At 63.9% G+C, this 12898-nt stretch overlaps 1 protein-coding gene across 2 annotated transcripts in view; it reads right to left on the bottom strand.

Moving 5' to 3' along the window:
- Positions 1-4335: 4335 nt before the first annotated feature.
- SKI (SKI proto-oncogene) overlaps positions 4336-12898 on the bottom strand; it is a 60489-nt gene continuing 51926 nt past the window's right edge. For both annotated transcript variants that reach the window (XM_032494970.1, XM_014552551.2), the window contains exons 2-7: positions 10191-10313; positions 9986-10101; positions 9361-9623; positions 8909-9210; positions 7920-8150; positions 4336-7340 (exon numbers count right to left, since the gene is read on the bottom strand). In XM_032494970.1, coding sequence (XP_032350861.1) covers positions 7152-7340; positions 7920-8150; positions 8909-9210; positions 9361-9623; positions 9986-10101; positions 10191-10313 — 1224 coding nt within the window. In that variant the 3' untranslated portion in view covers positions 4336-7151. The remainder of the gene's footprint in view (positions 7341-7919; positions 8151-8908; positions 9211-9360; positions 9624-9985; positions 10102-10190; positions 10314-12898) is intronic.

Below are 12898 nucleotides of genomic sequence, written 5' to 3'. Positions count from 1 at the left end.
TCCCTGCAGCCAGGCGTGTTCTTGCACCTTGAGCAGACACCTGCCCCAGAAGAGATGCCTCCGTCCTGGGCCCTGAGGATCTGGGACTCGAATCCTGTCCCTGGGGACCCAGCCGCTTCCTCTTCTCCAGCAGAGCCCCTTGGCCCTGCGGCCTGCTTGCCTGGTAGGGTTGGGGTGTCTCCGTTCCTGCCCCAGGTCTGATGCCATCTTGTGCTCCCAGGGGCATCTGACCTGGTGGTCCCACTGCCAGCCACCCTGGTCAGGGGCCCTGTGGGGGGCACCATGGGCACAGCCCTGGACATCTGACCCAGGCCTCCAGGCCCCTCTGCCTGGTGGGCTTAGCCGTGCATCAGGCCCAGCCAGGGTCACCAGCTGGCCAGCACAGGGAGGCTTGGCGTTGGAGGGCATCCTTCCAGGTGGGCTTCCAATGACTGGGGACCCCACAGCAATGGGATTTGGAGCCCAGGAGGGCCTGTGAGGTGGGCCCTGCCTGGAGTCTGTCCAGCCTGGCATCATCTCTGGATCAAGGAGGGGTGGGGGGCAGGGATCAGGGATGGGGAGGGGACCGTGAGAGGCAGAGGCAGGGGATGTGGGGGGACCTGGGTCTGTCTCTGGGGCTGCAGGGGCGCCGGAAACTGCCTTCCCCTCTCTGCCTGGGCTTTGCTGACTCAGGCATCTCTGGGCACGTGCTCGGATGGGGGCTCTATAGAAAGGGCAACCTTGGGCTCCCTGCACAAGGTGCCCTGTCCCTGGAAGTTCCTGGAACAGGCCTCCGTGGCAGCAGGAGTGACCTGGGCGAGAGCTAGGGCCGAGCTTCCTGCCTGTGAGGGCTGCCAGGCAGGGCACAGAGCAGGAAGGCCGACCCCAGCCCGGCCGGATGCCTGCCTGGCACAGGATGCACCAAAGACCAGCCAGGCCAGGCTGGCTCCACCTGCCGGTCCACCCCCCCTGCAGTGGGGCCACCTGCTCTGGGGCTGGGAGCCCCGGCCCCAGCGGCCCCAGCGGCCCCAGCCCCTGGCACAGGCCTGGGCACAGATGGCCCTGTGTGTGTGAGGCCTGGTGCAGGGCACTCGTCGTTGGTCTTGGGGGCTGGGGCGGGCAGGTGTCCCGGTCCCAGAAGCCTGTCCCCACCCCCGCCAGGGACGCCTATCAGTGGGTGGGGCAGACAGGAGGGTGCAGGTCTACTGCCCCCCAGAGCACAGCGGGTTTCTGTGGGGAGGGGCCGGGATCCCCTCCAAGGCCCTGGTTTCACATCCTGCCGACAGCCCCACCCTTTCCTGAGGGCACAGACTGTCCTGGGGGATGGACCATAGGGGCAGGCCAGCCCCCTTTTCCCAGTGGGATTCCACCTCCCTTCAAGGGGCGGTCACCTAGGTCCCCCAGAGTGCAGCTGGGGCCCCTGGCCAGCCCAGATGGGACCACCAGCTGCCTGGAGGCCTGGCACAGCGTGGGCGGGAGGACCTGGGGGTCTCGTGGACTGCGCTCGTCTGACTTAGACCTGCTCCTCGAGCCTCCAGCATGCTCTTCCTGGCCAGCAAGGAGTGACCCTGGGGCAGGGCAGGGATGAGGGAGAGGGGCGAGGCGTCAGGGGGCAGTGAGCAGGGCAGGCCAAGGTCCGGGGCCAGGGAGGGGGCCGCTGGCCACAGCTGGGTCGGTGCTGCGGGTGTGGGTGGGGTGGAAGCTGGGGCCACGCTGGGGGCTCTAGGGGGAGGATGGGCCGTGCCAGCTGTTACTGTAAGTGGGGAGGCGGCTTCCTCTTTCCACGGAGGGCGCGCCTGGCATCCGCCTCCCCAGATAAGGGCCCCTGCGGTCAGCCCCCGTCGACCACAGGGTGGGGGACGGGGGCTGAGGGGGCCAGACTGCGGCTCAGGGCCGACAGACAAGAGGAGGGGTGGGGACCCCAAGACAGAGGCAGGCAGGCACAGCTGGGAGCCGAGGGGGCCAGGGTGGCGCCCAGGCTGCTGGTGACAGAGCAGAAGTGAAAGCTAGAGTTGGGGGTCACGGGGTGGGAACAGAAGCTGGGGGCCCATGTAGGTTCCCAGGGGTGACCCCCTCCCCCTGCCCTGGGCTCATTTCATCCCCAGGCCTTGGGGGGCTTGGAAACCGGCACCGATAGGGGAGGGGGCCAAGAACTGCCAGCGTGGGCACCTCATTCAGGCCCAGGGCTCTGGGTAGACAAGGCCAGGCTGTGGGACAGCCCCGTGGGTCCCCACAGAGGCCCTGCTGGTGTGGGGGAGGGCAGGCCACCTCCGTCTTCCGTAACCTTTGCCCTCACCTGGCCTGGGGCTGCCGGGAATTCCTGGGGCGCTTCACTTTGGCCTTGGGAAGGGAGTTCTGACTCCCATCTTGCCTGCCCTGGACCGGGCTGCTGTCAGCTTACAACCAGAAGTGACCTCAGCAGCGCAGAAGAGTGGCTGAGCCCTGAGGTCCCAGCTCCAAGGGCCCGGCAGGTCAAGCACCCACAATGACCAGGGGGCAGCACACGCTGCACAGCATGGCCTCCACCAGGGCCGACCACCACAGGGAAGGCCCTCGGGGGTCTCCCAGCCCCAAGACGGCCCCCACCTCCCTCAGGAGCACCTCCCTCCCCACTGTGGGTCCCGGACCCTTCATTTCTCTAGCAGTGGGGACCTCAGATGGCACATGGGCCGTTTCAGTGGTGAGCTAGGGTGGGAGCCAGGAGGGCCGAGGGGTCTGGGCACCGCTGGCAGGAGATGCTCCGGGGAAGGGGGAGGGAAGGCTGTTGCCAGGCAGGGCCTGGAACTAGCCTTTGGCAGCTCTGAGCACGGCAGTGGACTGTGCAACGGAGGGCACCCGTGTGGCTGGGACGATGCCCTGGGGGGCGGCCAGTCTGGACAGGTCTCAAACATCGCCCTTGGTCACACTGCCCATCCTGGTGGGCTCGGCGGAGGTGAGGAAGGTGCAAGTGTCTGGCACTGAGAGTGAGCAGGGCCTCAGTGGCCCTCAGCCCACGTCCATGCCAACAGGGGTGCCCCTGGGACCGCCGGCTGGCCGCGGTAGACGGCTGTCCAACCTGGAGACCCCAGGAGACTGGTGAGGGGCAGCCCTCGGATGGACGGTGCCAGGCCCCGGCCAGGCAGACAGGGGACCGTGCGGCCCAGTAGCACGGACAGTCTGGCCGCCTGTTCTCCCCCCTCCCCTCCCCGGGGGGCGGTGCGCACCTCACACAGGGTCCAGCCCTGCCTGGGGAAAGGGGCCCTACAGCTCAGTGGGAGGCCACTCCTGAGAGAGACAGGAGCCAGGCCTGTCTGGGGGACACCTGTGCTGAGGGGCAGAGGCTGTTGGGACCCTGGCTGTACCCGCCCAGGGGTGTGTGTCACACATCTGGGCCTGGGGCACGGCAGGAAGCGGTGGGGGTCCGGGGCTGCAGTTTAGGGCCCAGCCTCAAGTTCACACTGCCTGCCTCCCCTCCTCTGCCCCATCCCCCAACCCTAGGAGGGCAGCTAGTGGAGGGACCGGGTTCTGGGGCTTGGGGAGTCCCCATGAAAGACAGGCAGAGGCTGGGGGAGCAGGGCTCTTTCTCCTGGGCCCCACGGTCTCCCCTGCCCCAGCCTGGTGTGGGTAGAACCTAGGCTTCTCCGTCCACACCACAGCCCACCCTGCACCCCTCCCTGGGGCTCCTGGGGATCTATGTGCGGTGGTGGGGTTGGGAGACCTTCTAGGCTCAAGTTTCGAGGGGGCCTTCCAAGACTGGGGGGGAGACAGGGACACAGGGTCCCTCACAGGCCGGGTACACCTGGGCTCCCATCTGCCTCACAGATGACCTGGGAAGGGTCAGAGCCTGGGTTGGAAGGCCAGAAGTGGGTGGTGGCAGGAAGCCCAGAGAAGGGGCAGTCTGGCACTCCTGGACCCAGCACAGTGGGGTGTGCAGTCTAGGGGAGCCCCTCTGTTTCTCCCTCAGGACACCCCCGGCCCCTCCCCAGTTAAGACGGGCGGTTCTGCAGGGAGCTGGCCACCTGTCCCCGGGAGGAGAGGGCAGGTCTCCAGGCCTCATGGAGGACAGGCGGGAAAGGCCCTTCCAGCCCGTCTCATGCCCCTGATCTGGCCAAGCAGGGCCTCCAGCTAATGTCCACGGTACAAGGAGTTGCCGGTTTGGCCAGACTGACAGGGACAGAGGACAGCCCAGTGGGGACCTGCCAGCTTGTGCTCATGTCCACTGGGGTCGGTGGACACTGAAGGCCCCATGGTCTGACTGGAAGGTGGACAAGGAGTCCAGGAGAGGGGTCCAGGTGGCCAAGCATGCGCTCAGTCCTGTACTGAACATTTTTCTGGGGGAGGGGCGCCAAAGGACTAATGGGTACACAGAGAAATAGATAAATATGCCAAGCTTTTTCTTTGTTTTCTTTTTAAATCAGGCATTTATAAACAAGAAAGCATACATTAATTACATAAAAATAGTTCTCGAGTAGTAGCGTTAAGTCCTCATGACGTCATTAGCAGCAGCGAAGGAGAGACCGGGCGAGATGCAGGCGCTCCTGGCGGGTTCGCAGGTGGAGCTGTGGGTTTTTCCTTAATTGAAAAAAAAGTGTCGTTTGTGACTCCTGACTTAAAGCGAGAACAAGACGGCCCCCCGGGCCCGACGGGTTGGGGGGGGGGACGGAACCGGTGGGCTCAGTGCCCCGGGGCGTGTTCCTCCTAGGTTAAAAACAGCCCGGAAAACAGGACAGCTACCAGGTAAGAAGGGAGACCTGAAAAGGAACCACCATACACACGCATGACACACGAGTGTAAAAGGAAAGCTATTTACACGCCGGGCTTTATCACACCGGCTGCTTCTGCAGGAAAAGCAGAATGTTCTGAGTTAGCTGCTCCGTGGATGAGTGTTATTGCTGTGGTTTCTTTCCCTTCGTTAAAACCCTTTCAGCGTGGAAACAATGGGCGGTTACACCGAACCGATATGGTTACAACCATTCCGATAACGGGCGTCACGCACAGGGAGGGCCGGCAGCCTGCGAGACAGACCCCTCTCCTCCCTTTTCCTGAAGAGGGCTCCGACTGCAGCTGCACCAGCGGGGGCCTGGGGACCTGCACCCCCCCCCAGACCGGGGCCGGGGCCGGGCAGCGGGCGCCTGGGCCCGGTGGCCGGGGCGTGCAGGTGCCAGGAGGGGGCAGTTCCAGCGGAGGGAGAGCCAGTGCCCACCCTCCACCCCACAACCCCAGCTTAGAAAAATTACCTCCCTCTGGAGCCTAAAAACTCAAAGAGTTAAGCAGCGCAAACCACGTGGCCTCGGGCAGCGGGTCCCGGGGGCCTCCTGGTCTCACCATGATTTGCAGACTTGGCAACAGAGCACAGCCACACAGAAGCACACTGACACACTTAAAGCTTTGCTCCAACTGAATCATTTAGTTTCCCTTGAAGAAATGACTGAAAAAACACAACTCTGGAAAAACAAGGCTAAACACAGCATTCTGCGTGTTGCGGGACGCAGCTGACCCTACATAGGACACGGTAGTAATGCCCGTCGGTGGACGCACGTGTGGCAGAGGGTTAGAGTCCATGCATACAGACTGAGTAAAACTGCAAAGAAAAACAGAAGCAGAAAAATTAAAAAACAACAAAAAACAGAACCAAACGAACGCTGCATACACATGATGTCCCTTTTGCATTGCACTTGAGAAGGGGGTCCAGCAGCACCTGGCCCTACCCAGTAAACCAAGGGCAAAATCCCACAGACGGTGCCGTCACCCAGTCTCTGCTCGACTTGGCGACGGTGTCACCACCTCCCGCAGCCACCGTCCTGCACCAGCCACCTCCGCCTCCCGGATCCGCTCGCGGCTGCCACGGTGTTGGATCAGCGGCAAGCAAAGAATTCTGGGAAGATCTTTCTGCACAAATAAATACCACAACTTTAGGACGGGCAGCCACCTCGTCTACTGGGAATCACTTTTTAAGCTTGGGCATGAGAAACCTTATACAATTCGCATACAGTTGAGTAAACGAGGTTATTTGGAATAAATGCAAGTTAACTCATTTCAATAGTGGCAGATTCAATTGCTACTGAAGACATACTTGGGGGTAAAAAGACGAGTCAGGGTTTGCTGTACAAGACGCTGGAAGGCACAGAACTACCCCCCGAAGTTCGGTTTTTGCATCTTCATCCTCATGTGATTCCCGTGTTCAACCAAGCACCAGAGGGGTTTCCAAACACTCGAGCACTTAGGATCTGGATGCTCTAGAAATCAGTTTGCAATGTTGAAAGTAAAAACCTCAGTTAACTGGGGAATAAAAAGAGAAGGGAAGATTTTTGACAAAGTGCAGTTCTAAATATACGCTTAAATGAATGAACAAACAAAAAGAAAAAATGAAATAATGCTGTGTTTTGTTCCAATGCTGCAGCCTCAGTCCCCAGACAGAAGAGCGATGTTGCGGAACTGAGAGGGTGGCGTGGTCGAGGGCGTGTGTGCCGGCCAGCGTGGACCTGCCTCCCGGCATCCCTTGACGACGGCGCCCCTTGGACGGTGCTTGCAGACACACGTGCTGATGGCGCAGGGCCGGGGCGCGGGCGGCGTAAGGCGGCGGGTTCCAGCTCATCAGGCGTGCGTGACTCTCTCCGTGCCCTTCCTGGTGGCAGCACAGGAGACCTGGGTCCTTGTCGCTGAAAAAATAGACTCTGGAGAAAAACCCTTCGTGTCCTCACGCAGCTGCGGGCACAGATGAGCTGTGATGGCTTTGAGGGGCAGGGCAGCGGCCACCCCGGCTCCCTGGCGGGTCCTCAGGTGGTGTCACGTGTGGGTGGGGCTTTTAAAAGTTAGTCATTAAAAAACATGTTGAATTTTCTGAACATCAAGTCTCCTTATTGGTTTTAAATAGCTTATAACAAAAGTGTAAATGTTAGAATGTTCTGGCAAGCGCAGGGCCAGGCGCAGCCACCAGCTGGCCTCGTCTCCAGCTGCACCTGGGGGCCGGCTTGCTCACTTGAACTTGGCCAGTAGAAAATTTTGCAGTGGATTCCAAAAGTATGTGGTTCCAAACACTTGCTTGGTTATAGGCACAGTAAGACGTTGTGCTATATGGACTGGAGAGAGGGGCAGGCCCCGCCAGGCACACAGGGCCCCGCCGCTGGCTTGCCGCCTACCTGCCCGCCCCTCCCTGCGGCGTCCACACCCGCACAGCAGACAGCGGGCTCCAGCTAGGGCTCCAGCTCGGCTGTGCTCTCGCCGCCAGCAGCCTCGGAGCGGGGCCGTGGCCACAGCTGCTCCTGCAGCCCCTTCACCACCTTCTCCAGGTGCTCCCGGGCCTCCCGCTCCCGCAGCAGGTCGGCCCGCAGCTGCTCGCGATCGGCCTCCGCGTGCTGCAGCTTCACCTGCAGGTCCTCGATCTGCAAGGGACGTCCTGCGTTAGCAGTGCCCACCCCACCCGGACGCCGCCCCGGCCCGGCCCTCCCTCCCCGTGCACAGGCTCGCCCACCCACTGCCTGCTGGGAGCCAGGCCAAGCCCAGCAGGGCCTGGGGGGTGTCCTGGGTGGCACCAGGACAGCAGCCCGGGCAGCTCTGCCACCGACCTGCTCGGACTGCCCAAGAGCGCAGTGGCCTCAGCACACCCTCCCGAGGTCCTGGGGGACCTGCTGCCCAGCTTAGGCTCCTAGGCGGCTGTGAGGCCAGAGCAGGGGCTGTCGCACCCACAGCCCCATCTCTCAGACCCTGGCCGGACAGGATGGCCAATCAGGACATGCCAGTCATTTAAAAGTGCGTGAAGTGGGGGTGCAGCCCTCCCCCAGAGCAGGAGGCTGGAGAGCCTCAGGCCACGACACCTCCCGCAGAGGCCGGGTCTGAAGCCCTGCAGCGCCTGAGTCTGCTGTGGCTGGGGTGGGGTGAACAATGAGGTGAGAGGGTTCCTGAGGCGCCAGCAGTGCCCACGCCTGCCCGTTACCCCAGGCCTGCAGCCCAGCCCCGCATACCTGGGCCGAGTACTTGGCCCGCAGGCGGCCGGCCTCGCAGCCCTTGTCGCACACCCGCGCCTGCCGCGCCTGCTCCAGCTCCCGCTTCAGCCGGACCCGCGCCTCGCTGGCCTCCTTCATCTTCTTCTCGTTCTCTGCCCGCAGGCGCTCGATCTCCTTCCTCAGGCTGCGCTTCGCCTCCGTGGCCTCCCGCAGCTTCTCCTTCTTGGCCACACGCAGGAACTCCAGCTCCTGGGGGCGGCGGGACACCGGGCTGAGGCCCCCAGCCCCATGGGGTCCCAACAGAGTGTCCCCTCCCCTCCTGAGGGCCCTGGTGTGCTTGCCGGCACCTAGTCGGGCCCGGGGTCTGACGAGGAGGTGGCTGCGCTTGGAAGTGTCCCCTCTGCGCCCCACTGTGCCTGGCCCCAGGGGAAGGGTTCACGCAGGCATCATGCTATCTGAGGGCCCTGGGGGCCCCACGCAACCTGACGGGGACAGCCGCCCTCCTCGGCCTCCGAGCCCTTCTTGGAGACTTGTCCCTGCAAACATGCTTACAAACGTGTGTGTGGGAAAGTCGCACCTTCAACCAGAAGCAGGGAAATGGGGTGGAGGCTCTGAGCGAGTGCCTGAAACCCATTCGGGAGGACGGTGGCACCCGGGGTGACTGGGGCTGGGCTGTGCTCAGAGCCCACATGTGAAGCTGTCCCAGAGCTGCCAGACGCTGGTGGAAGTGTGAATGCAGCTGAGACCTGGTGGGCCAGGCCGCAAAGCCACCGTGCAGGGGCCCCGCCCTCCCCGAGGCGCTGAGAGCTCCGACAGCAGAGAAAGGCAGCAGGGGAAGCGGAGGACGCAGGCGGCCCCAACCTCGGTCTCCAGCCCCCTCTTCAAAAGCAAGCAGTCGACTGTGGAGTCACCCTGCTCCCGGGGCACAGGGCACGGCGGGGCCCAGGAGGCGGTGCCTGCAGAGCCGCCTGCGCGCTCCCTGCCGCGACACGGCCCCTGGGCCTCACCTGGTGGAGGCTGCGCTTGGCCTGCAGCGCGGCGCTCAGCTTCTCCTCCTGCTTCACCCGCATCTTCACCACCTCATGCAGGAACTTCTCTTTGGCTTCCTTGGTGTCCAGGCCGCCCTCCAGGGCCTGCCGCAGATGCTCCAGCTCTGCCTCCAGCCCGCTGCTTGGGGCGTCAGCAGGGGCCGTGGCATCGGGGGCGGCGGGGGCCGCGGGTGGGGCGTGCACGCCCGGGGAGCTCAGGTCCTTGGCAGAGCTGGATGAGGTAAAGGACGGAGAAGAGAGCGAGGACAGGGAGGAGGTGACTACGGAGACAGACAGAAAAGACACCAGGTTACCAGAGCGGTCTCTGCACACAGCGCCGCCCGAGGAAGGGCCGGGCCGGGACCAGGACCCTCCCTCGAGGACAGGACCCTCCCAACGGGGAGGGGAGCAGAGGAGCATCTGACACTCACACTCCTCCCTGCTCTCCACTTCCACTTCAGCCTCCGAGTCCTTGTCATCCTCCGGGGCGGCCACGGGGGCTGGCGTCCCTGGGGCTCCGGGGGTGTCCATGGTCAGCTTCCGTTTCCGAGGCTGGACGCAGGTGGCAAGAGGCCCGGGGGCCCGGGAGACAACGCAGGCACGTGGCGGGCTGCTTACCTCCTTGTGCTGGGCCGGTGGTGCCAGGGCCACGTTGGGGGCCACACCCGTCTCAAAGCTCTTGTAGGAGTAAAAGCTGCAGGGGACGGCGAGCGTTGATGCCTTGGTGTCCCCCCCGCCCCTGCACCCCCTTCTGACGGCCAGCATGCACCCTTTGTCTCGGGACCTGCTCCTGCAGACGTGTGAGGGAGGAGGACACTCCAGACGGGGGCCCAGAGAAGCCGGAACCGGCACCCAGTGTAGAGGAGGCTCTAGATTCCAATCACATGCAATTCTAATGCACTCTCCTGATGCTGTAAAAAGGACCAGCTGCCCTGACCGGAGAGCCAGGACCTGACAGGTAGCCTCCAGGCCATGCCAAGCACATACAGGCTCAGAGATGATCAAAGCAGGAACCTGCCTCGCCCGTTGGCTCTCATCCTGGGGCCTGGTACTCACCTGTCTCGAATCAGGGCCGGGAGGTGCGGGGAGAGCTCTTTGTCACTCGCAGAGACTGCAGGGGACCAGGGTCGGAAGGCGGAGAGGCGCTGGCGGGGGTGGACGCAGCCCAGGCTCTGTTGGGAGACATGGAGGCAGAGATGTGCGGTCAGAGGCTGAGGGCTGCCCACCTGCCTGCCCGCCCTGCCCGCCGGCCGCGCAGAACCTTGCTGGAGGAGCCGGCCAGAGTCCGCAGCCAGCCAGACGGCTTGTCCTTCTCAGAGGATGTGGGGTGCTGGGAGGGGGTGTCATCTGCTTTCCTTATGGAGGCCGGGGGTTCAGAGGTGACCTGTGAGGACAGGACAGTTCTGTTGGCAGGCTGGGTGGCACCTCCAGGCCTAGGGCAGGGTCTCCGGCCCCCAAACTCAATCCTGTACGAGGTGTGTTCTGTAAGTGACACGGAGGCCCTGCCACAAGCGGGGATAGCCGGAGCTGCTCTGGTGCCGCTCACGGTGGGACTGGTCCCACTGCAGCCCTGCACACGCCACGGGGACTGGTGCCAGGCAGCCAGCAGGAGCTGAGGGCCCTTTGGTTCAGAAGGGACCCTTGCCTCCACCCTCGCGTGTGGGAGGGGCAGCCCAGCAGGCAGGCTCACTGGCTGAGTGTAGGGCCCCCCTGGGGCCGCCCAGAGCTTTCGGGGAGCATCACACAGCACCTCCAGAGTTTCTGGATTTCACCAACTGGAACTAATATCAAAGACTCCCTGTGGGCCTGGGGCGGCTGAACACGCGGCAGTGGAGCAGTCCCTGCCCCACCCGCCCCAAAGAAACACTCCCCAGATGAAACAAGCGCACTAGGCCGGAGAGGAAGCCCCTCGGCCTTCCCAAGTCTCCCTGTCAACGCTGCTGCCCAGCCCCCAGCTCTGGGTCTGCGGGACGCTGCGGTCCGAGCAGACCCCAGGCTGGTGTCAGATTCCCTCCAACCTGCCGGCGCCAGAGTCCCGAGGACAGAGTCCCTGCCTGAGAAAACAGAACAGTGTCTGAAAAACCGATGTTCCCCGCCACGGGCTCGGGGCTGAGCAGACACTACGAGGCCGTGGGTGCGCCCGAGAGGCCACAGCACGGGCCACACACCAGCACTCACCGACAGCAAGGGGCCAAGAGGACGACACCCGGTCAGTCCCCAGGCCTGACCTCGGAGCGGGTAGCGGATGTGGCACTCCCTCCGCATCAGGGAACACTTCCTGAACTGGCCCTTGGGGCATGTGCTTCCTGGGGGGTGGGGGGTGGTCAGCCAGGTGCCAGCTCACCAGGACATCACCACAAAACTCAAAGAGGTTTAAGGTTCCACCCAGACTCACAGAGCCAAGGAGCCAGCACGACGCCTCCCCTGACCCCACACAGCCTGGCTCCCTAATTCTGCCCCAAGCAACAGGGAAGACAGACAGTGACCTTGCACCTATGGGACCGGGCGGCAGATGCAAGGACGCACCAGCCTCCATCGCTGCCCAGGGGCAGCCTGCCCACCTTGCCCCGGGAAGACGGTTCGGAGCTGAACCCGCAGGCGGCCGTGGGTGGTCTGCTCAGACCCGCAAACAATCACTCAGGAAAGAAAAGCCCACCTGCTGTTGCTTTTTAGGGGAAGCGAGTCCAAGTCTGCCCGCCTCCCACGGTGAGTGCGTGTGGGGCTGGGCCGGGCGGGGCCGGGACGCCTGCCGGGGTGGGGCTTCCTGTCTGAGCAGAGTTCTCACGGACAGAGAAGCCGCAGCAGCTGAGCAGATTCTGAGAAACCCCAGAGACGCCGAGGGGATGTGTGGGACAGACGACTTGGGCCGCAGAGACCAGGCCACCCCCACGCAGCCTCGAGCCCCTGGCCTCCTGTTCACCCCCACCTCCGGCCCCACGCGAGCCCACTGTCAACCCCAGGATGTGGCCGGCAGAGGCCACTCAGGTGCCAACCGCTCAGACGCCCGTAAGAGGAGAAATCCCCGTGCCTCCCACGAAGCCCAGGGACGGCTGTGACAGTGAGGAGGCAGCACAGGGGCGCGTGGGGGACGGGCCCGCCGCCTCTCCCTCACCTGCAGCCCGGGGAGGTAGGAGCTGCTTCACGCCTGGACCAGTCCCAGCGGCCGCAGGCGGCCAGGGACAGGCTGCGCGCGGTGACAGCCGTGCGTCCCACTCTGCAAGGAGGTGAGGCCCACCTCCTGACCCCGCTGTGCGCCTCGCTGCCAGTCTGCGGGCCCAGGACACGCCCAGGCAGCGGCGCCAGAAGCCGCCAGCACAGTGCCGAGCCGTGGGTTGGCCCCAGGAGACCCCCACCCACAGAGTGCCCCTACCCAGGGACACGCAGAGCCACACGTGTCTGACACCGAGGTGAGGACACATGCGTCTGCCCACAGAGCACACCTCACACGGGGTCTGTGCGTGTCACCCAGGGGCCTGTGCAACCTGCAAAGATCCGGGAGAACAACCTGGGGGTGACTTCACCCCCACGACAGCCACGTCGACCCAGGCCAGCATGTCAGCCAGATCACAGGCACTAGCTGTGGGTGGGGAGGTCAGGAGGTGGCCATCCCCCAAGACCAGCACGGAGGACAGCAGGCAGATGGGGGGCCACTAGGAGCCAGGGCGGCTTCTGGCAACAGCCCCAGGCCCCAGGCTCACAAAGGCCCTACTTACTGCCTGAGTCCCAAGGCACTGCAGGCTGGCCCCGCAAGCAAAGTGGGGGCTCCCCTCTGCCCTGGACGGACCACGGGCACCTGCACCCTGTGCTAAGGCCCAGAGGTGGGGTAGGGTAGGGTAGGGAGGAGGAAGGTTTTGGGTCAAGGATGAAGCTTTCCTTGGATTTGAGTCCCCCAACCCCCAGTGCTGCACTGAGAGCCCCAGGTTCTGGCAGCTTGGGCGCTGGCCCCTGACCTGGGCATCTAGGGCCCAC

Source organism: Camelus ferus, chromosome 13 (genome assembly GCF_009834535.1).
Source record: "Camelus ferus isolate YT-003-E chromosome 13, BCGSAC_Cfer_1.0, whole genome shotgun sequence".
Classification (NCBI taxonomy): Eukaryota; Metazoa; Chordata; class Mammalia; order Artiodactyla; family Camelidae; genus Camelus; species Camelus ferus.
Note: the sequence above shows the minus strand (reverse complement) of the source record. Positions and strands in the feature narration are given on the sequence as shown.